This window comes from Dendropsophus ebraccatus, chromosome 5 (genome assembly GCF_027789765.1).
Source record: "Dendropsophus ebraccatus isolate aDenEbr1 chromosome 5, aDenEbr1.pat, whole genome shotgun sequence".
NCBI classification, from domain to species: domain Eukaryota; kingdom Metazoa; phylum Chordata; class Amphibia; order Anura; family Hylidae; genus Dendropsophus; species Dendropsophus ebraccatus.
Window position 1 is genome coordinate 136,678,499 of NC_091458.1, and position 24,610 is coordinate 136,703,108.

The following is a 24,610-nucleotide window of genomic DNA, read 5'->3' on the forward strand; positions in this document are numbered from 1 at the left end:
ACCAAACGCAGCGGAATGATAAAAATGTACTCACTGAGATTTCATTTGCTGGAGTCTGTGGACGGCATATAACAGATGGGTTTTATCAGAAGAGACAGGTGAATAAGCTATACACTATGAAACGATTGGCCTTCTAGACTACAAGCGTGCAAGTTTGACTAAGAGACAGCATATTTTTTAATTTTTTATTTTAACATACAGAAGCAAAAGGAAAAGAATTCACAACTAAGTGCCCTATTACACGGAACGATTATCGATCGAATCGGCCGATTATTGCTCCGTGTAATAAATACAACGATCAGCCGATGACAATGATCATCGGCTGATCTTTGATATAGGTTAGGACCTACAATTGTCAGGCGCCGGCCTTGCACCGCTATGTGTAATAGCGGTGCGTGGCCGGCGACTGACGATATACATTCCCTATCCACGCTTCAGGGCTCCTCCCGCGCTCTAGCGTCAGAGCGTCCTGTCGTAGCTGACAGGTCGCTCAGCTAATCACATCATCGCAGGACTGCGGGCCTGTAATTGGCTGAGCACCCTGTCAGCTGACAGGCCGCTCTGGCCGCTAGAGCGTGCGGGACCCGGGGAGAATCGGACCACAGCAGCAGCCCTGGAGCGTGGATAGGTAATGTATACAGTTTAAGTAAGGGCTGCAAGGACATCGGTAACGATGTCCTTGCAGCCCTTATTAATTGATTATCAGGCTATGTAATAGGCCCAGTAAACAAGCACGATCGGCGCTCGTTTACAGTTGTTATCGGGCCCCTATCGGCCCGTGTAATAGTACCCTAACTTTTTAAACTCGAGCAATAGTCATTGGAAACCACCAATTCTCAGGAGATAATCAGAAGCATCGTCCTCTGAGAGAAGTGGAATGCTAGGACTAAATGGTGGCTATTTAAAGTATATTGGCGGCCATTTTGTGGGTCAGTCTCCATTTCACATCTTTAAAGTCCTTCACTGATGGATGACCCAGATGACTGTATACAGGAGACTTCTGGGTCATCCAAAGAGTTTGGAGAAGGCTTTTACTGATAGTTTGCAGAGCTAACAGAACGTTTGACCAGTCCCAGTGATCCAACAGAATATAGTACAGGGCATAGTACCATCTAAACAAGAAAAACTCATGTAATTGCTTTAGGATTAATCTGTGCATTGTCCCATTGTGTGAGTATTGTCCTCTTAAGGATTAGAAGTGGCCATTATATTCTTTAACATTCAATAATACAAGCAGACATCTGTGAATCTTTTAAGCCCCTATTCCACCGACCGACTGGAGGTTCAAACGAGCGCTGTCAGTGGCCGTTTGCTTCTTGTTCCCCACTTGCTGCTGCTGCTATTCCACGCGTCGGCAGTGGAAGAGGCAATACTGCATAACAGTATTGGGCAGATCCCCAGATACACTCCGCACTGGACAAAAACATGTCTTATGGAAGAGATTATAAAAATACACTGGCCAAGATTGCCCAAAACTTCTAAACCCTAAATGTAGGCTATATGCAGGCTTTGTTTTATATTATTATTTTTTTTAACTTAAAGTTAAAAGGTATTTTTTCTTAAAGTGTCTGTTTTACTGTTGAAAAATGGTCTGTACTTTTCCAAGGAAAGGCCAGAAGGGGATCCGCAAATAGAAGCAAAAGTCCTCACTTTATTTCCCATTCCCTTTGAATCCCCCCGCCCCCCCTCCGAATACTGTCCTAAAATGCTATATGTAAGAACACCTTTATGCTGTCAGCTACAAGGCTGTTACATGTCTGTATTACGTCTAAGACTATGTTCACACTACGTAAGTTTCCGGCCGTAGCGCGTTCCGTGAATAAGCGGCCGGAGACTTACGTAGTTTGCGTACAATGGAAAGTATACGAAGTACGGCCGCATAGTTCACACTTACGCCCGGATCGTACGTGGCGGCGTCAAAAAGGAACCAGACCATTGTTTGCAGACGAAAATGCCGTCCCGTACGTCTACATGCGGTCCCGTACGTAGGGGTGATTTCTTCATTTTTGCAGCTTTTTGTGCCGATCCAAAAGGTTCTGTGGGGTGTCCGGGGCTAGGCGAAGATTTCCAAGTAAAAGACCGCTGTCAGATCGCTACGTAGGGCGCTCGGGAAGCGTAAGTACATTACGGGCGTAAGTTCGCGGTCCGTACGTAGCCGGCCGCAAGTACCGTAAATCTTCGGCCGGAGATAGCAGAAAGGCTATGTTCACATAATGTTAAAAATTGAGTGGATGGCCGCCATATAACAGTAAAAAACTGGACGTTGTTTTAAAATAACAGCAAATATTTGCCTTTAAATGGCGGCCATCCATTCAATGACAACATTGTGTGAACAGATCCTTTCTGTGCTTTCAATCCACTCCTGGTTTTGGTTGCCATGAGGTCCTGACATGAGGACCAAATACTGCCTAAAATATAGTGTGTGTGAACCCAGCCTAATACTGTAGTCAAACGTTTCAAAACCTTTAGTGGAAGAGTTGGAATCAGGAACAACCAGTCTTCGCCGACATGCGAGGTTCTTTTATGATGCATAAATAGGTTCTAGCCTTTTCTAGGAGGTGACTGCGGAGCCCCAGGCTGTGGCGAGGCTGTTACTCTGCATTCCACTCATTGGTCTCCCTTGGGCAGTACACTTACCGTGTGCTCATTGATGTGGAGAGCCCACTCCCACCACATGAGGGGCGCAGACTCTGAAGCTCCACTACCCCCTCCGCACCTGCGCACTGCCAGGCTTGTCTTTCGCTGTAGTCTGACAGCAGCAGCTTCGCTCCTTCTCACAGTGACCTTTCACCTTTGCACCCTCTGGGCTTTTTCTGTCAGTTAACACCCAGCACCTATGTAGAACGCCTCATTCATACCTCACTCAGCTCCTGTACAAGGGCACACTACTAATCCTAATACCTTTTCTGGGTTTGTATCCTCGGTTTTGTGGCGCCAAAAACTCAATATTACCTCAGCTACATAAAGCTGTGACACAATGTCTATGGGCAGGAACCTTCCGGACATTGTGCTACATACAACAGGTCAACAGCCTCCTAACAACAGGTTCAACAGAAGTTCAATGTCAACATAACATGAAAATGGTGTACACTATATAACATATTGCTATTGTCTGCCTGTATCCCAACTAAAAATGTATATTTGTTGCTTGTATATTTGCTTATAAGTTGTTGTGTGGCTGAAAAATCTCTCCTCAGAAGTATAAGGCCTCATACACATGTACGGTACATTTACCTGGGCTGTCAGAAACCTCCGGGTCTGGGTTACTGATAAGAAATCCAAATAAGCTTCCGGACCCACAGGCTTCTACTAGGCATGGACACCTTTCAGTTTTTTTCCCTGAAAGGTGTCTGTTCCAGAAAATTGGACAGAAATTAGAGGACCTGTGCTATTTCTGCCTGGCATTCTGCAATGGATAATATAAATATGTATAACTTGCCACGTTACACCACTGACTTTAAAGGGATTTTCCATACCCCATTGTTCTTCTTTTTAGCATGCCTCTAAAGCAAGAGCTGAGCCAGTCACTGGCCAAGATGGGATATATATTTGTTATCTCATTGTATGTAGTGACCCAGGTTATAAAAATCTAACATTATTTATACAGCACAGTGAATGCTGTAAAAAAATAGTATCAATAAAAACGATACATTTTCGACAAAAAATGAGCGATAAACCAATCAATATAAAATCACTGTTAAATGGTTGCAGTTTTCATATTGACCACTAGATGTCAGTATGATGGGCATACAGGAGACCCGCAGCTATACAGTCTTATTTATGTAAAAATGTAGATAATGGTTGTTACTGTTACTGCTATCAGCTCAGCTGTCAATACAATATTATCATAGCTCCTTATAGAAGGTTCCAGGCCGTCCCTGTTATGGTAGTAACCTGCCTGTCACTATTATGGGAGCACCCTGCAATATTATAGCAGCACCCTGACTGTTACTATTATGGGAGCACCCTGCAATATTATAGCAGCACCCTGACTGTTACTATTATGGGAGCACCCTGTATGTCACTATTATGGGAGCACCCTGCAATATTATAGCAGCACCCTGACTGTTACTATTATGGGAGCACCCAGTATGTTACTATTATGGGAGCACCCTGACTGTTACTATTATGGAGGCACCCTGTATGTTACTATTATGGGAGCACCCTGACTGTTACTATTATGGAGGCACCCTGACTGTTACTATTATGGGGGCACCCTGTATGTTACTATTATAGGAGCACCCTGTATGTTACTATTATGGGGGCACCCTGACTGTTACTATTATGGAGGCACCCTGTATGTTACTATTATGGGAGCACCCTGACTGTTACTATTATGGGAGCACCCAGTATGTTACTATTATGGGGGCACCCTGACTGTTACTATTATGGGGGCACCCTGACTGTTACTATTATGGGGGCACCCTGTATGTTACTATTATGGGAGCACCCTGACTGTTACTATTATGGAGGCACCCTGTATGTTACTATTATGGGAGCACCCTTACTGTTACTATTATGGAGGCACCCTGACTGTTACTATTATGGGGGCACCCTGTATGTTACTATTATAGGAGCACCCTGTATGTTACTATTATGGGGGCACCCTGACTGTTACTATTATGGAGGCACCCTGTATGTTACTATTATGGGAGCACCCTGACTGTTACTATTATGGGAGCACCCAGTATGTTACTATTATGGGGGCACCCTGACTGTTACTATTATGGGGGCACCCTGACTGTTACTATTATGGGGGCACCCTGTATGTTACTATTATGGGGGCACCCTGTATGTTACTATTATGGGGGCACCCAGTATGTTACTATTATGGGGGCACCCTGACTGTTACTATTATGGGAGCACCCTGCCTGTCACTATTATGGGAGCACCCTGCAAAATTATAGCAGCACCCTGCCTGTTACTATAATGGGAGCACCCTGTATGTTACTATTATGGGAGCACCCTGTATGTTACTATTATGGAAGCACCCTGTATGTTACTATTATGGGAGCACCCTGACTGTCACTATTATGGAAGCACCCTGTATGTTACTATTATGGGAGCACCCTGACTGTTACAATTATGGGGCACCTTGACTGTTACTATTATGGAGGCACCCTGTATGTTACTATTAGGGGGGCACCCTGTATGTTACTATTATGGGGGCACCCTGTATGTTACTGTTATGGAGGCACCCTGTATGTTACTATTAGGGGGGGCACCCTGTATATTACTATTATGGGGGCACCCTGACTGTTACTATTATGGGGGCACCCTGTATGTTACTATTATGGGGGCACCCTGACTGTTACTATTATGGGGGCACCCTGTATGTTACTATTTCGGGAGCACCCTGTATGTTACTATTATGAAGGCACCCTGTATGTTACTATTATGGGGGCACCCTGACTGTTACTATTATGGGGGCACCCTGTATGTTACTATTATGGGAGCACCCTGTATGTTACTATTATGGGAGCACCCTGGATGTTACTATTATAGGAGCACCCTGTATAATACTAATATGGGGGCACCCTGGCTGTTACTGTTATGAGGGCACCCTGGCAGTTACTATTATGGGAGCACCCTGTATGTTACTATTATGGGAGCACCCTGTATGTTACTATTATGGGGGCACCCTGTATGTTACTATTATGGGGGCACCCTGACTGTTACTATTATGGGGGCACCCTGACTGTTACTATTATGGGAGCACCCTGTATGTTACTATTATGGGAGCACCCTGTATGCTACTATTATGGGGGCACCCTGACTGTTACTATTATGGGGGCACCCTGACTGTTATTATTATCGGAGCACCCTGTATGTTACTATTATGGGAGCACTCTGTATTTTACTATTATAGGAGCACCCTGTATGTTACTATTATGGGAGCACCCTGTATGTTACTATTATGGAGGCACCCTGACTGTTACTATTATGGGAGCACCCTGACTGTCACTATTATGGAAGCACCCTGAATGTTACTATTATGGGAGCACCCTGACTGTTACTATTATGGGAGCACCCTGACTGTTACTATTATGAAGGCACCCTGTATGTTACTATTATGGGGGCACCCTGACTGTTACTATTATGGGGGCACCCTGTATGTTACTATTATGGGAGCACCCTGTATGTTACTATTATGGGAGCACCCTGGATGTTACTATTATAGGAGCACCCTGATTGTCACTATTATGGAAGCACCCTGGATGTTACTATTATGGGAGCACCCTGACTGTTACTATTATGGAGGCACCCTGTATGTTACTATTATGGGAGCACCCTGTATGTTACTATTATGGGGGCACCCAGTATGTTACTATTATGGGGGCACCCTGACTGTTACTATTATGGGAGCACCCTGTATGTTACTATTATGGGAGCACCCTGTATGTTACTATTATGGGGGCACCCTGACTGTTACTATTATGGGGGCACCCTGTATGTTACTATTATGGGAGCACCCTGTATGTTACTATTATGGGAGCACCCTGGATGTTACTATTATAGGAGCACCCTGATTGTCACTATTATGGAAGCACCCTGGATGTTACTATTATGGGAGCACCCTTACTGTTACTATTATGGAGGCACCCTGTATGTTACTATTATGGGAGCACCCTGTATGTTACTATTATGGGGGCACCCAGTATGTTACTATTATGGGGGCACCCTGACTGTTACTATTATGGGAGCACCCTGTATGTTACTATTATGGGAGCACCCTGTATGTTACTATTAGGGGGGGGGGAGGCACCATTATAGTTGTCCTATAACTGTAGTAAAAACCAGGGGACTTCCATAATAGTAACAGCTAAGGTGCTACCATAACAGTGTCAGGTAGGGTGCTATCATACAATGACAGCCAAGGTTCTCCCATTATAGTGACAGCCATGGAGATACCCTTAGTGACAGTCACAGTTCTGCCATAGTAGTGACTGTCAGGGTACTACCATAATAGTAATAGCCGGGGTGCTCCCATAATAGTGATAGCAAGGGTGCTCCCATAATAGTGATAGCCAGGGTGCCCCCATAATAGTGATAGCCGGGGTGCTCCCATAATAGTGATAGCAAGGGTGCTCCCATAATAGTGATAGCCGGGGGGCTCCCATAATAGTGATAGCCGGGGTGCTCCCATAATAGTAATAGCCGGGGTGCTCCCATAATAGTGATAGCCGGGGTGCTCCCATAATAATAATAGCCAGGGTGCCCCCATAATAGTGATAGCCGGGGTGCTCCCATAATAGTGATAGCCGAGGTGCTCCCATAATAGTGATAGCCGGGGTGCTCCCATAATAGTGATAGCCGAGGTGCTCCCAAAATAGTGATAGCCGGGGTGCTCCCATTATAGTGACAGCCGGGGTGCTTCCATAATACTGATAGCCGGGGTGCTCCCATAATAGTTAAAGCCGGGGTGCTCCCATAATAGTGATAGTCAGGGTGCTCCCATAATAGTGATAGCCAGGGTGCTCCCATAATAGTGATAGCCGGGGTGCTCCCATAGTAGTGATAGCCGGGGTGCTCCCATAATAGTGATAGCCGGGGTGCTCCCATAATAGTGATAGCCGGGGTGCTCCCATAATAGTGATAGTCGGGGTGCTCCCATAATAGTGATAGCTGGGGTGCTCCCATAATAGTGATAGCCGGGGTGCTCCCATAATAATGATAGCCGGGGAGCTCCCATAATAGTGATAGCCGGGGTGCTCCCATAATAGTGATAGCCGGGGTGCTCCCATAATAATGATAGCCGGGGAGCTCCCATAATAGTGATAGTCGGGGTGCTCCCATAATAGTGATAGCTGGGGTGCTCCCATAATAGTGATAGTTGGGGTGCTCCCATACTAGTGATAGCCGGGGTGCTCCCATAATAGTGATAGCCGGGGTGCTCCCATAATAGTGATAGCCAGGGTGCCCCCCATAATAGTGATAGCCGGGGTGCTCCCATAATAGTGATAGCCGGGGTGCTCCCATAATAGTGATAGCCGGGGTGCTCCCATAATAGTGATAGCCGAGGTGCTTCCATAATAGTGATAGCCGGGGTGCTCCCATAATAGTGATAGCCGAGGTGCTCCCAAAATAGTTATAGCCGGGGTGCTCCCATAATAGTGACAGCCGGGGTGCTTCCATAATAGTGATAGCCGGGGTGCTCCCATAATAGTTAAAGCCGGGGTGCTCCCATAATAGTGATAGTCAGGGTGCTCCCATAATAGTGATAGCCAGGGTGCTCCCATAATAGTGATAGCCGGGGTGCTCCCATAATAGTGATAGCCAGGGTGCGGCCATTATAGTGATAGTCGGGGTGCTCCCATAATAGTGATAGCTGGGGTGCTCCCATAATAGTGATAGTTGGGGTGCTCCCATACTAGTGATAGCCGGGGTGCTCCCATAATAGTGATAGCCAGGGTGCCCCCCATAATAGTGATAGCCGGGGTGCTCCCATAGTAGTGATAGCTGGGGTGCTCCCATAATAGTGATAGCTGGGGTGCTCCCATAATAGTGATAGTTGGGGTGCTCCCATACTAGTGATAGTCGGGGTGCTCCCATAATAGTGATAGCTGGGGTGCTCCCATAGTAGTGATAGCCGGGGTGCTCCCATAATAGTGATAGCCGGGGTGCTCCCATAATAGTAATAGCCGGGGTGCTCCCATAATAGTGTTAGCCGGGATGCTCCCATAATAATAATAGCCAGGGTGCCCCCATAATAGTGATAGCCGGGGTACTCCCATAATAGTGATAGTTGGGGTGCTCCCATAGTAGTGATAGCCGGGGTGCTCCCATAATAGTGATAGCCGGGGTGCTCCCATAGTAGTGATAGCCGGGGTGCTCCCATAATAGTGATAGCCGGGGTGCTCCCATAATAGTGATAGCCGGGGTGCTCCCATAGTAGTGATAGCCGGGGTGCTCCCATAGTAGTGATAGCCGGGGTGCTCCCATAATAGTGATAGCCGGGGTGCTCCCATAGTAGTGATAGCCGGGGTGCTCCCATAGTAGTGATAGCCGGGGTGCTCCCATAGTAGTGATAGCCGGGGTGCTCCCATAATAGTGATAGCCGGGGTGCTCCCATAGTAGTGATAGCCGGGGTTCTCCCATAATAATGATAGTCGGGGTGCTCCCATAGTAGTGATAGCCGGGGTGCTCCCATAGTAGTGATAGCCGGGGTTCTCCCATAATAATGATAGTCGGGGTGCTCCCATAGTAGTGATAGCCGGGGTGCTCCCATAGTAGTGATAGCCGGGGTGCTCCCATAATAGTGATAGCCGGGGTGCTCCCATAGTAGTGATAGCCGGGGTGCTCCCATAGTAGTGATAGCCGGGGTGCTCCCATAATAGTGATAGCCGGGGTGCTCCCATAGTAGTGATAGCCGGGGTGCTCCCATAGTAGTGATAGCCGGGGTGCTCCCATAGTAGTGATAGCCGGGGTGCTCCCATAGTAGTGATAGCCGGGGTGCTCCCATAATAGTGATAGCCGGGGTGCTCCCATAGTAGTGATAGCCGGGGTGCTCCCATAGTAGTGATAGCCGGGGTGCTCCCATAGTAGTGATAGCCGGGGTGCTCCCATAGTAGTGATAGCCGGGGTTCTCCCATAATAATGATAGTCGGGGTGCTCCCATAGTAGTGATAGCCGGGGTGCTCCCATAGTAGTGATAGCCGGGGTTCTCCCATAATAATGATAGTCGGGGTGCTCCCATAGTAGTGATAGCCGGGGTGCTCCCATAGTAGTGATAGCCGGGGTGCTCCCATAGTAGTGATAGCCGGGGTGCTCCCATAGTAGTGATAGCCGGGGTGCTCCCATAGTAGTGATAGTCGGGGTGCTCCCATAGTAGTGATAGCCGGGGTGCTCCCATAATAGTGATAGCCGGGGTGCTCCCATAATAGTGATAGCCGGGGTGCCCCCATAATAGTGATACCCTCACAGCAGCAGGTAGGGCGTCCTATCCCCCGGCCGTCACTATGGGAACAGCTGCCGCTAACCTACATAAGGTAAGAGCCTACATAGAGCGTTATGGCCCCACTGGTAACGGATTACGTCTTTGAGGTGGATATACTGCTTATGGCTTCGCTGAATGAAGATTCTATTTCATTATGTCAGTGTTGTTTATGCTTTCACATAACGCAGCGGATTTGTCTAGATGTCTTAAAACCAGCAGCCTGGCAAAAAACCGCGACTAATCCGCGGCTGTGTGAACAATCCTTGACGTGAAGCGCCGCGGTCTGGCAATTAGCCACGCCCACCACATAATACGTCCCACTGCGGCCTAGGGGAGATCACGTGCCCGCATCATGTGACCATAACAGGAAGTGTCAGCAGTCAGGCGCTCGCTGTGCTATGGCGGCGGTGAGGCTGGCGGTGGGTGCGCTCTGTATGCTGGCGGTGTGCGGGCACGGAGGAGGAGCGGGGCCGCTGCCGCTGGTCATATGGCACGGAATGGGTAAGAGCTGGCGGATTCATGGCCTCACCCGTGCTGCTCTGTACTGGTCTTCTATATAACCTGTCCACAACCTGTCTTATAGGCGACTCCTGCTGTAACCCTCTAAGTATGGGCGGGATTAAGAAGATGGTGGAGCAGCAGATCCCAGGAATATATGTCCTGTCCCTGAAGATCGGGAACACCATTGTGGAGGTGAGGAGGAGACTGCCACAGAGACTTAAAGGGGATCTCCATGCTTCCTGTATTGCTTCTCATAGCAGAAGTGACCCAGCAGCCCTGCCCTCTGCATTACATATACAGTGACATGACCACCCAAAGATTACATGAAGAAGACGTCCTGTATCGGTGGTATCGGAGGTCCTCATACATGGGCGGCTGTGGAACCTGAGGGCCGAGCGTTACTGAGGGCGCCGGACGTCCTTCCTGCTAAGTGATGGATTCCATGTGACTCTAATGGGATTAGGAGGAGACAGTGTCCCTCACATAGTAGCAGTATCACGTTAGTTCTATCTACAGAGCGTGACCGACCATCAGACGCATGGACAGATACATAACCTCTGCTGTCCCTGAAGCAATGGACCTAAGTATAGCGGAGTCCTATGGCAGTATGAGGACTATGGGGGTATTGTCTGTATCTGCCAGATAGTGGCCTGATAGACTTCTGATTGTATTGTGGTCTAGCATGTCTGCCACCACCTGTGTCATTCACGTCCCCCTGCATGGAGGGGCTGCTGAGGATACAGGACACTTGCCGTTAAAGGGGTTATCCAGCGCTACACAAACATGGCCACTTTCCCCCTACTATTGTCTCCAGTTTGGGTGCAGGTTTTGAAACTCCGTTCCATTGAAGTAAATGGAGCTTAATTGCAAACTGCACCTGAACTGGAGACAACAGTAGGGGGAAAAGTGGCCATGTTTTTGTAGTGCTGGATAATCCCAGCAGATATATAGAGAGAAATGTCTGCACGGCAATCAGAATGGGGTGTACACGAGCAAAAACATAACGCTTAAAATATATATATAATCTGACACACAATACACAGATACAGGTTGTGGCCCAATGCTACTAGAAGCCGTATAATGCAGAACAATGAAACTACCACAGCCTATGAGGCCCAAAAATTATGGAAAATCTCACCGATCCACCATGTCCAGGTGCTGTCATAGGTATAGTGTCCGGGTGAGAATAATATTCCTTAGTCCTTGGTGCGGGACCAACTCACCCTGTTATGCCCAGTCCAGGGATGTACGTGGGTTACTACCCTAGGATTGCGGGGGCACCTGTCCTAGAAAGGTGATGTCTACCCCTTTGAAAGTCACCTTATCGTCTGTGTCCTTAGGATCTCTCCTTACCAGATCCCATTGAACTTTATTTGTTTACCCTCTTTACTGTCCTTTTCCTTCTATTCATCCAAGGGAATAGAAGAAAACATTATTAGGGCGTTCAATGGGGAGACTTTCAAAGGGGTAGACTCAGGTGTGTGTGTGTGTGTGTGTGGGGGTCACCCTTTTTAGGGTAAGCAGGGGTAGTAACCCACGTACATCCTTGGACAGGACATAACTGGGCGCGTTGGTCCCGCCCCATGGACTAAGGAATATTCTCACCCGCACATGATACCTATGACAGCACATGGACATGGTGGATCGGTGAAATGTTTCATAATTTTGGGCCGCAGACTGTGGTAGTTTCATTGTTCTGCATTATACGTCTTCCAGTCCCTTTGGGCCACAACCTGTATCTGTGTATTGTGGGGAGCTATTATGTTTTAGCTTCTGTACACCCCATTCTGTTTCCACATAGAGGTGAATTTGCTGTAAGGCCGATACAGAGGCAGCAACTGGGATTAAGATATTTAAAGTGTCCGTGTCATGTCAAAAGTTGGACACTCTCACCGTACATGTTTCAAATGCCCTTACCTGTTGCTGTCAGGCGGCAGCCACTTTTCTACTTTGGCACACAGGGCCTTATTGGACGGTGCTGTGGAGCCCCTTATGCTTTTGCTATGTCTCTTACATATCAAGTTACTGTGACGCTTTGAAACCTTTCCTCTGTACATGTTACTTATACTCTTCATGATTTCTTTGTATACATGTAACTTTATTAAAACATGTTCTTATTTCTCCCCAGGACATGGAGAACAGCTTTTTCCTTAATGTGAATAAACAACTGGATCTTGTTTGTGAGCAGCTAGCCAAGGACCCCCGACTTCAGAACGGCTACAATGGCATGGGCTTCTCGCAGGGTGGTCAGTTTCTGTAAGTAATATCTAGAGCGGAGAAAATCAGCTTTTTGCATCAGTTTGCTGCTAATAAAGGGAACCCTGAGTGGGGGATTTACCTCTATGCACAAGCGGCACATCCCCTTAAAGGGGTATCTACAGGTTAGGGCATAACTAAGAAAATGAGTTACAGGTCACCACCACTACACAGTGAAAGGAGACAAACTGCTTCTTGCCCTGTTCACAGTCTAGTGCAGGGGGGTGTCGAGGATCAGGGATTGATGAGCTGTCTTGTGGATCCGTTTATATTGGCTGGAAAATTATTTTAAACCTGTTTTTCCTTTCTTCTATGCAGGAGGGCTATTGTTCAGAAATGTCCGTCGCCTCCTATGAAAAATCTCATCTCAATTGGAGGACAGCACCAAGGTAAATGTCATAGTTGCTGTGGAATAGAGTCTGTTCACACTCAATAAAACTGGAATTCAGCTCGGAATCCTGCCTGCCTCAGTGTGTCAATGCCATGCCTCGCCCACCGCCACTCTCCGCTTAAGAATTGACCTGTCAATAATATGGTGGCCTTAATCTGGTGGTCTCCTTACAGGCGCCTCCCCTTGGCTAGGTCCTTCCCTGGACGGATTTCTGGCTAGTTCCAGATTATGAGACCCTTAAATTGAGGCTCCACAGATTCTTTTTGCATATTTGTATCTCCCTTACAGTCACACAGAAAGAGGAAGTATAACCTTTTCTTACTTCTCCACAACATCAAACAGGTGCCACACCCTGAATTATATGTTATATACACATCACACCACTAACACTTGGTACACCAACAAAAGGGTCAGCAAGGAATCTGTAAGGAAAGCACCTCCTATTTTTTTTATTTTTTTTGCATAATTTTGCAGATCTGAAAGCGTAGCCTACTGTGCTTTTTGATTCTGAAAATAGTGTACATATTAAATGTAGCACAGGGACACAGTGTGAAAGAGGCCTCATTAAGTGGAGATGATCAGTTGTTGCATCTGTCCTATAAGATGGTGCACACTGCCCCCTAGTGGTTGGTGACTATAAGCTGCATGATTCTTTCCCTGACTGCAATAATCTCTGGCTTAGGGTCCTATTACACGGCCCGATTTTAAAGTGTAGACATGTAATACTGAGCAATTACATGGGCCGACTGTTGGGCAGCAAGGGCTGCATGGACATTGTTAGCGATGTCTGTGCAGCCCTTGCCGTTAAGGTAAGTAAATACTTTATTATTTTACACTATCACGTTCCCCGGTGTCCTTGGGCCCTCCCTAGTCTCTGCAACTTCAGCTCTGCCTTCTGTTCTGATCTCTGCACTGACAGGCCGCTCAGCCAATCACTGGTTGAGACAGGACCGCGGCCAGTGATTAGCTAAGCAGCCTGTCATTGTGGAGACCAGAAGGGAAGGAGAAGCTCTGCTATAAGACTTCATGCATGCAACCATTTGCTCAATTCCAAAAAATAGAATTTTTTTTTTTAATAATTGCACTTTCATATTGAGAGGTTACAAGGAACATCTTGGCTTTTGTTAAAGTGTGCTGTGTATGCAATAGTATGTGTGCTTTAAATTGTCACTCTCTTATGTTTGCTCTTTGTTCAGGTGTATACGGCTTCCCCCGGTGTCCTGGAGAAAGCTCTCACATCTGTGACTGGATCAGAGAGACTTTAAATGCTGGTGCCTACACAAAGCTTGTACAAAAACAGTGAGTATACAGAAGCCCACCAGACCCCCCGCATACTTAACCCTCCCTGCAAGTCCCACTCTTGGACCCGGTACCTGAATGGAGAAATCACATACCGAAGCTAAGTGCGAGTGTTACACAAATCATTAGAGATGAGTCAGACGTCCATAGAAAATGACTGCTTAGAACGACCACTGTCTGTGAAGTTCACCCCGGCCAGTACTGCAGTACCGACCAGATGAACATCACTTCTTTTGAATTGAAATGCAGGCACATTAGGGTGTACATTCGGGTGTACCCGCGTTCCAGTTAACCATGGCAGACAATGTAAAGTACGGCCGGGGGCCGTATTTCACATTGTCTGCACAGTCAATTTTGTGTGGCCACTATTCAGTTAGTAGCGGCTGCACAAAGTTGACATGTCTGTTTTCTGTGCAGCTGCGCGGAATCTTTTATACAATCCATCCGGGATTTGATAGGAAACTATGTGAATTCGCCCTCTCAATAAATGGTGGCAGCTGTTGCAATATGCAAGAATGGCCGTTATTTACTGAAAATATACAGCGTGTGAACGAGGCCTAACAAAGCAAAAATGGTCACTGTTAGTTTTCCATGTAGCAATAAAACCTATAGGCCACAAGTATAAAGTAGTGGAAACCGTAGAAGTGCTGCCAGTGGTAATGATTGGTTCTTATTTGTTTAATTGTAAATTCCTACGAGCAAAAAGATGTCTCGATGTAAAGCGATGAAGCTCACTGAGCCGGGGTCAGCCCTGAAGCTCTTATTGACTTCAATGGGAGTTTTGCCACTGAACCACTCTGAAAAGAAAGGCAATGTTAAGCAAGTTTCCCAGCTCTCTTTGAAGTCAATGGGAGCAAGGTTTTGAGCAGTGAGATTTGTGCTTTTTTTTTTTTTTTAATTGGAAAACTGTGCGTTGTCACTTCTGATTTGTGTAAGTGTACTCCGAGAAAGTTGGAAAACTGCCACGCTCTTACCTGCAGGTAAAAAGTCACTTGTCTTTTCAGTTTGGTACAGGCAGAATATTGGCACGACCCCTTGAATGAAGACCTCTACAGAAATAGCAGCATTTTCCTTGCAGACATAAACCAGGAGCGTGTAAGTTCTTTTTTTTTTTTTCTTCTTCAGGTTTTTAAATGTTAGAGAACTCAATATTTTTTTTTTTACCTTACTTTAAAGGGGTATTCCACTCAAACATAACTTGATAATCTCCCTATTGTGTCAGCAGCAAAACAGTTTATTCAGTCTCCTTCCCACAGAAGTGAGATGCTGCTTTCTGCTGAAAACACAAAAATCTGTTTTTTTTTTTTTTTTTGTTTCCCCCCTCCTAGATGGCTGATGTAAACAAGTCCCTGGCAGGCTTTATCTGTAGTTTTTTTTTTTTTTTTTTTTTTTTTTTTTACGCTGGGAGGGTTAAACCAAGGTCAAGTTGCTGATAAACTCAGTTTGATTAGTCAGCTACTTGACCTCAGTTTAACCCTCTCAGCATTACAAAGAAGCCACAATGTTGCAGATAAAGCATGCCAGAGACTTGTTTACATCAGCTGTCTGAGAAAGGAGGGGGAGACAGGAAGAAAAGCTCAAACACAGATTTTTGTGTTTTTAGCAGAAAGCAGCAGCTGAGAACTGGGGGAAGGAGCCTAAATATGTATGGGAGAGTAGAGTATGGAATGAATTGTTAGTCTCACTATGAGCAGCAACATGTCACAAGTTATGTTTGAGTGGAATACCCCTTAAAAAAAAAAAGTAATGTTACTTTACTATAATACTTTTATTTACTATAATGAAACAAATAAAGTATCATTTATCACAGTGACCCACAGAATATAGATAATACCCTGTAACTTGTAAAAACAAAAGGCTCTGTATTATAGAAAAATAAAGAGTTATGGCATTTGCAGCTCCGTTTCATAAAAATAAATAGAGCAATGTGATATAGAGTTGTAATACCACACACATTCTAATTCTGGGTAACCCCTTTAAGTAAAGATAGACCAGTCATAAAGTGGTCTGGTTCTTTGGAGCCAAACTTTTTTTTTTAACAGTTGCCCCCAGCTGCATTTACTGACTGTTAGATATGATGGCAGATCAGGTGTTTCTATTCTTGAGGCCAGTAGCCTGTTCTGCATTAACATTTTCTGGCACTATATATTTACCTTGACTACTGTTTTGTCTGTTGATGAAACTTAAAGGGGTACTCCGGGCAAATTACATAATTTAACACTGCACTTACAAAGGAAAGTTATATAACATTGCCATTTACACTCAGTAGGACAGCTGTAATGTTACCCGTTTTTCAAAGAATCAAAGTCCCACAGGAAGTTCTGTAGTTCAGGAAGAAGGAAACACTTCACGTCTCAGTGCTGTTCCACAGGTGCCATATTGAGACGTGATGTATTTCCTCTCTGTCACAGGGAAACCCGCCCCTCAACACTTCTTCTGCCCGCCCCACTCCTCCTCTGCCCGCCCAGTTTTACTATATTATCTGTCGGGCCCCCTCCTCTGCACGATCTCAGTCTCCTCTGCTTCTCAGTCATCCTGGAGATCGGCAGCTGCCTGCAGCATCAGATGTCACAGATCTAATAGGAGGCATTTGGCACCCTTTCAATGCCAGATGCCTGCTAGGAGATCAATGGTGTCTGATGCTTCAGGATCCTCCTCCAGAATGACTGAGAAGCAGAGGAGACCTCGGACACCAGATTCAGCTGTAACACATAGTCCAGCAGCTGACAGCAAGCAGCAACATCTTTCTGGAGCTGAAAGGGTTTGTTTCAATGCTCCCTGGAAGATCCTGGCCGAGTTCAAGCTCCTGAAAGATGTTGCTGCTTGCTGTCAGCTGCTGGACTACGAGTTATAGTATATATTAAAAGTAGACAATGGTGGCTGCAGTTTTTATTCACTGGACACCCAAATAAGGGGGCTGGGTTGTCAGTATTTCCCATTACTGCTTGTGTAGGGGACTAAGCTGTGCAGTGGGAGGGGAATAGATGGAGGGAGGCAGGGAATAGAGGAGCTAGGGATGGGGGGTGGGGTTATGAACATGTTTGTGGGTGGGAGAAGGTGGGAGGTATACAGAGGCAGGCCAGGGAAACAAGGCATTGTGGGGACTGTAGGAATATGCAGCACACAGGAACTGGTCCAAACAGGAAGTTAGAGATGTAATCAGCAGCAACAGAGAACAGTGCAGGGGGCAGCGAGAGCAGCCAGAGTGGGAAGAAATGTGACAGAGAGGAAGCCAGTAACCATCCCCCAGTGTGTGAGTTTAGATTTTACAGGGGGTGACTGGAGTACTCCTTTAAGGTAGCATCTAGTGTTAGGATCCTTACTTTTTTTTTTTAAACACAAAAATATGCAAAAACGCGTTCCGTGGAGCCTCAGTTGCAAGTCTCAAAACACAGAAATAGCCAGGTATCCCTCCAGGGAAGAAAACTGGTTGCTAAGGGGCGCCTCGCAGTGGGAAGATCACCAAACCACCCTGACACGTAGTGCACTCTGTTGCGAATATTAGGACACGAGTAGGGAAATACCAGGGTGGCCCCTTTTGAATCAAAGTCTAATACAGTTGTGAGTATTCCGACATGACAAGGATTTACCAAAGCCAGGCATCCATCCATAGACAGCTGTTTTAGGGTATTTGCCCCTCATCAGTGTGGAGTCTGGCTAAGGATGGGTTCAGACTACGGAATTCTCGCGGATAAATTTCACGGAATTCCGTTGCCTGTGCGCGCCTTTCCGCCGGATCCATAGACACCGGCCGTGAGCGCGTACAGGCGACGGAATTTATCCGCGAGAATTCTGTAGTCTGAACCCACTCTAACAGGGCAATGAAAAGTAATTATGCTGGCCTATTATTCATTGTCCCCGTTAGCCAGAACCCTACTTCACTGATGAGGGGCGATATCCCGAAACAGCTGTCTGTGGGTGGATACCTGGCTTTGGTATTTCCCTTGTCTTTTCGCTATGCTTTCAACCGAGGTAGACTTTATGGCAGAAGGGGCCACCCTGGTATTTCCCTACTTTCCTTTTTTTTTTTTTTTAAACCTAGCATTTAGTGTATTTTTGGTTCTATCTTGATTCATTTACAGGCTGTTAATGAGAGTTACAAACGCAATCTGCAAACACTGGAGAAATTGGTCTTGGTGAAATTCCTCAAGGACTCCATGGTTGATCCTGCAGACTCCGAGGTTAGTAGGAGCTTACACCTTTTTATTTCTTATTCTACAGTCTCATTCATAGGTTTGGAATATTCACAACCGTTTCCTTTTTCTAGTGGTTTGGATTCTATAAGCCTGGCCAAAGCAAAGAGACTATGACATTGCAAGAGAGTTCTCTGTATACTGAGGTAACTGGCAAAATCTTTATACTTGTTCTAAAAAAAAAAGAAAAGAAAAAGCTGTGGGAGGAGGATATGCCTCTTCCCCCACATCCCCTACCTGCCCATTAGGCAAGCCAGGAACATGCCAGGGAAAGGGCACATATTTTGGTGGCAACTGTGTGGTTTGCAGAAAAATCTACACCTTTTTGCCCTGGCTTACACCATTGATAAATTTCCCCCCAACAAGCCTACGCTATAGTGGTAGACGAAGACAGATGTGCGCAGAGACAGGGGTGTGTGCCAGCTGTGTTATGTAGCAGTGCGTGGTGACCCACCTGGATGACTACCTGACACCCCTCTCCCTGCTGCGCACCAGGGGATTAAACTTAATTTTCTCCAGTATAAAGCTACTGCTGCAACTGGGAGCTGTACAGGAGCTTCATACTGTGCTCCAGGGAAGACAATCTGCTCAATTTGGCTGATTGGTTCCCTTTCAGGCTGCATTGACACGTTCCGTGTTCCTGACGTGGAATGCCTGTAACGGTCTCTCCCCCGCCCTGGCAGCATCTGTGATAAGATGCTGGGAGCGGGGGAACTGTACAGATATGTACAGTTCCCCCGCTCCTAGCATCTTATCACAGATGCTGCCAGGGCGGGGGAGAGACCGTTACAGGCATTCCACATCTGTGTTCCGTACGGAACGTGTGAATGCAGCCTAACTCTTAGATGCTGTGGTCAACAACATCCACAGCATCTGTGTGGTAAGGGTGCATTCACACTGAGGAAACCACGCAGAGAAGTCCCTGCTGCTCGCATCTCCGCCTGTCCCATAAACTGCATCCTATGGTTGGGTGGATTCTGCTGTCCGCCCAGAGAATTGACATGTCCATTCTTTGGCCGGATGGCGGAATCCATTCGACCATAGTTGGAAATGCAAACGGCAGATTCTGCGGGAACTTCTCTGCGCACATTCCTCAGTGTAAACGCATCCTTACTCTGTGAACGTCCTTCTTTTCAAAATCAAGGTCTCTGTGACACTATTAGGGATTACTGTTCTGTTATTATGACAGCTGCGGGCGTAATGAAACCCCCCTGGGGCCTGCCACCTTAAAGAGGTTATTCAGGATTAGAGAAAGACAGCTACTTGCCCCATCCCTGCCCCCAGGTTGTGTGTGGTATTACAATTCAGCTCCATTCACTTTCATAGAACCGAGCTGCAAATATCACACCCAAACTGGTAAACTACCTTTTTTTCTTTAATACCAGGTTGACACCTACATATCAGTAATCTAGAGGTATAGTGGGAGGGTCTTCTTGTGACATAATGTACTTGGTGTTAGTAGAAAATTGTAGTTCATACATTAACACTTTGCAAAAAACTTTAGACTGTCATGAAGTGGTAAAGGTTTTTCTACTTTTTTTAGGATGTTGTTATAGGGCTTAAAAGTTTAGCAGCACATTTTATTAAATTTCATGTAATGTATTGGCAGTAACTATAGAGTACAGCAGCAAGGACCAGGGTGACCATTAGATGGGGTTAGGGGCCTATTCCACGGAGCAATAATCAGTCGAACGTGGAATAGAGAGAACGATCAGCCGATCGTGTCATCGGCTGATCGTTTATTCAGGTCTTCTCCTTCTCTTGGTCCCGCGGGGCTGTCTGAACTGACAGACCGTTTAGCTAATCACTGGCTGGAACCGCAGCGGCCAGTGATTGGCTGAGCGATCTGTCAGTTCAGACAGTCCTGCTCTGAAGCTGCTGCGGTGCGGGACCAGGAGGAAGAAGGAGAGGACCTGCAGCCCGGACAGGTAATGTATGAAACAAGGGCTGCAGGGACATCGGTAACTATGTCCCTGCAGCCCTTGCTTAATCATCGGGGCCGTGGAATAGGCCCAGTAAATGAGCCCTGCTCGGCCAGTGGAATAGGACCCTCAATCTGTGTTTGTGCTGTTCTCTCCTGGCTCTGAATTCCTCCCACACACAATGAAGGAGATCGGGGCTAGGAGCGTAGTCAGAATCCAATCCCACCTTGCATTCTCCCTGCAATTGGTCTGCCTGTCAAGACAGACCAGTCGCAGAAATACCTGGCCGAGGTGAGTGACGATAGGTCCCTGTCTAGTAGGACTCGCCCCCACTTGTAGACATCACTCCCGTCTCGTATATGGGGTTATGTTAACGTGCAGTAACCCCAGACGTACACAAATTTGTGTCAAAGGTACAGATTACCAAAAGGTATTCTAGTACCGAACGATAGGATTTACACTGTGCTCACGTCTAGTCAAAAGTTTAAAGGGATTGTCCAGTGAAAATCTTTTTCTTTCAAATCAACTGATATCAGAAAGTTATATAGATTTGTAATTTACTTCTATTAAAAAAAAATCTCAGATCTTCCCATACTTATCAACTGCTGTATGTCCTGCAAGAAATGTTTTATTTTCAGTCTGACAGTGCTCTCTGCTGCCACCTCTGGCCAAGACTGGAACTCTGTTTCAGTTTTCTATGAATCCCCATAGAAAACCTCTCCTGCTCTGGACAGTTCCTGTCTTGGCCAGAGATATCAACAGACTGAAAATAAAACATTTCCTGCAGGACATACAGCAGCTAATAAGTATGGGAAGACTGGAGATTTTTTTTAATAGAAGTAAATCACAAATCTACATAACTTTGACACCAGTTGATTTGAAAGAAAAAGATTTTCGCTGGACAACCCCTTTAAACTGTGGCCCCCCCCACTGTATGTATGCTCACTATCGATGATCAGTGTCCTGCAGCACCATTCAAATCACCACTCTTCTGACCCCTCCTCTGTCTTCATGTTGATTGAAGGCCAGAAGTCACGCCCTCCCATAGAGATGCATTAGGGGGGGGGGGGGGCAGAAGAGGCAAACATTAATTTTATTTTTTTTTAATTATAATGTATGTTATAGTAAGACATATAAGGACTACTCATTAACTATAGTCTGATGTTTTGTTTTTATTCCTATAGGATCGTTTAGGTTTGAGGGAAATGGACAAGGCTGGAAAGTTGGTGTTTTTGGCTGCAGATGGGGACCACTTGCAGTTTTCAGAGAAATGGTTCAATGAGAACATATTACCCTTTGTACGTTGACTTTTTTAAAAATTTGTACTGAAATTGATTACTTGGAGAAAGCACTGTCAATTGCACTGGATTACTTAAAGTGACACTGTCACCTCCTTTGTGCATTTTGACATCTCTACACAGGTGTAATGGGTAAATTTAGCAGTTTTCATACCTTATTTTATATCATACGTCATGGTGCTCGTGCAAGTAGAAAGTGTCCTTTTATCAACTGCAGATTGAGTTAAGTGGGCGAGGCCTCGTGGCATTAGTGCCACTTAGCCCCGCCCCCTCGTCGGCCATTGGAACAGGCTGGCCGAAAGGCTAGACCCCACCCCCTTTACGGTGGCCAACCAATGGGCGTCAAGGGGGCAGGGCGGGGTAAAAAGGACACTTTTTACTTGAACAAGCATGATGTATGATATAAAATAAGGTATGAAAACTGCTAAATTTACCCTTTACACCTGTGTAGAGATGTCAGAATGCACAAAAGGGGTGACAGTGTTACTTTAAGCATTTTAACAGCTAGTTATAAGGATTGTCAGCCATAACCAGAATAAATCTTCAAATAATCAGGCCCCTCCTGACATCAGATACTTAAATGGGCATGGTTACAAAAATATAAAACTATAAAGATTTTTAAATGGTTGGCGTATGAGTGTTTAGATTGTGACCAAGTAGTAGTAGTTCTCTCCTGGCCGTAGGTCACGTGACCATGATGGCAGCATAAAATATGGGTCAGCCTCACATAAGAACAGTGAGACGCATACATTTCTTCCTACCCGTTCTCATGATTGAGCCAAGTCTGTAGACCTGGGCCCTGACAGATTAAAAACTTTCAACATGTCTGACATTACAAGATTTTTTTTTTTTTTTTGTGACTGGTAGGTTTTAAAGCAACTCAGTACCCACAGTCTGCCCCCCACAAACCACTTGTACCTTTGGATAGCTGCTTTTAATCCAAGATCTGTCCTGTGGTCTGTTCGGCAGGTGATGCAGTTATTGTCCCAAAAAAATACTTTTAAACTTAAAGGCTGTGCCCTAACTTTGCACCACCCCCTCCTCTTCATCATTAGGAATGAGTACCTCCTATTCGCCACCTGTGGCAGCCCGGAACATGGCGTGGATTGTAAAGGACCTGTGCAATGTTCAGCATGGTGAAAATGTTTCAGTGGCATTCCTAATGATAAAGAGGGTGGGGAGGAGGGACAGTGCAAAGTTAGGGGCACAGATACTTCCGTTTGGCACAGGCTTCAAGTTTAAAAGTACTTTAGGACAATAACTGTATCCCCTGCCGAACGAACCACAGGACAGATCTTGGATTAAAAGCAGCTATCCGAAGGTACAAGTTGTTTGGGGGGAGGGGTCACTTTAACCCCTTAACAATGCATGACGGGTATACCCATCATGTAGCCGTTAAAGCTTTGAGTTTAGAGAGGGCTCCTGGTGTGAGCCTTTTCTGCAGCCCGCGGTCCCCGGTTGCTATGTCCAGCCAGGGATGCAGGTCTTAGCCGCTGGGGTTGGCTAGTTAACTATTCAAATGCAGCTGTTAAAGCTGACAGCTGCATTTGAATGGTGTCTAGTGGGGGATTTTCCTTCTAATGAGCCAGCCAGGGCTCAGCGTCGAAATGACGCTGATCCCGGCTCGGCAATCTATGTAGATGGTCTGCAGCAGACCATTATAATAGAGCACCAATATGATGAATCATTGCTCTATTATATACACAGCATTGATCTCAATGGGAGATCAGTGCTGTGTATATAGAAGTCCCCCTGAGGGCTTCTAATTACTGTATGTGAAAAAAAAGTGTTTATTAATAAATAACCCCCTCCCCTAATAAAAGTCCAAATCACTTTTCCTATTTTATAAATAAACAAACATGTTTGTTATCGCTGCGTCTGTAATCGCCCAAAATATTAATTTAATTCATGATCCCTCATGGTAAACTGTGTAAGCGTCAAAAAATTCCAAAGTGCACAATTGCGCATTTTTGGTCGCAACAAATCCCGAAAAATTGTAATAAAAAGCGATCAAGAAGTCACATATGTGCAATCAAGGTACCGATAAAAAGAACAGATCATGGTGCAAAAAATGACACCTAACACTGTACCATAAACCAAAGGATTAAAGAGTTATAAGCCTGGGAATAGAGAGATTTTAAGGAATGCTTATTTTCTGTAAATTTTTTTTTTTTTACGAGCCATCAAATAATATAAGTTATACAAGTTGCATAACGTTTTAATCGTATCAACTTGAGGAACATATATAACATGTCATATTTTTAAATTTTACCGTGCATATAATTTTTCTGGTTTCGCAGCATATTTTATGCAAAAATTCAGCCTGTCATTGCAAAGTAGTGACGCAAAAATAAGGCTCATGTGGGTCCGTAGGTGTAAAAATGCAACTGCTACGGCCTTATATACACAAGAAGGGAAAAACGAAAACTCGCCCGGTCCTTAAGGGGTTAAACATGTACAAATGGCTTATAAGGCTTTTCTCACACAACTGTTACGGGGCCCAAAAAAACTGGCATATGTATATAGACATGATTGTATCTGCCACTTTTTTCCCCTTATAAAAGTCAGATGGGAAATGATGAATACAAGTCCTGCTGCACAACCAACCCAATGAAAAACACCAAATTGCGGTGGGTATTGTGGTTTCCAATTTCCCAGTTGACTTTTAGCTCCCTGCAATGTTTTTGACTGAAAATGCCATGGGCCAAATTTGGTTTTAATTATTATTATTATTTTTTTTTTGCAAGAACATCTGTCAGATTTCACTCTAACGCTGTTGCAATAATCAGACTGGCACCTATGCAACACTTTGT

The 24,610-nt window shown here is 45.6% G+C and overlaps 1 protein-coding gene across 1 annotated transcript; it reads left to right on the plus strand.

Annotated features, from left to right (window-relative positions):
• Positions 1-10,285: 10,285 nt before the first annotated feature.
• On the plus strand, positions 10,286-22,635 carry PPT1 (palmitoyl-protein thioesterase 1). Its single transcript, XM_069971406.1, has 9 exons — positions 10,286-10,438; positions 10,521-10,630; positions 12,567-12,694; positions 13,013-13,083; positions 14,282-14,384; positions 15,389-15,479; positions 18,467-18,565; positions 18,652-18,723; positions 21,684-22,635. Exons 1-9 carry the CDS (start codon positions 10,336-10,338, stop codon positions 21,804-21,806), a joined length of 900 nt encoding a protein of 299 aa, XP_069827507.1. The 5' UTR covers positions 10,286-10,335; the 3' UTR covers positions 21,807-22,635.
• The last annotated feature ends 1,975 nt before the right edge of the window (positions 22,636-24,610 follow it).

Bases quoted from the DNA above. Each gene is read 5' to 3' on its own strand.
- PPT1 (XM_069971406.1), top strand. From the start codon at position 10,336: ATGGCGGCGGTGAGGCTGGCGGTGGGTGCGCTCTGTATGCTGGCGGTG. The intron at 13,084-14,281 runs GTAAATGTCATA...CTCTTTGTTCAG, and splicing joins AATTGGAGGACAGCACCAAG to GTGTATACGGCTTCCCCCGG. The intron at 15,480-18,466 runs GTAAGTTCTTTT...ATTCATTTACAG, and splicing joins CAGACATAAACCAGGAGCGT to GCTGTTAATGAGAGTTACAA.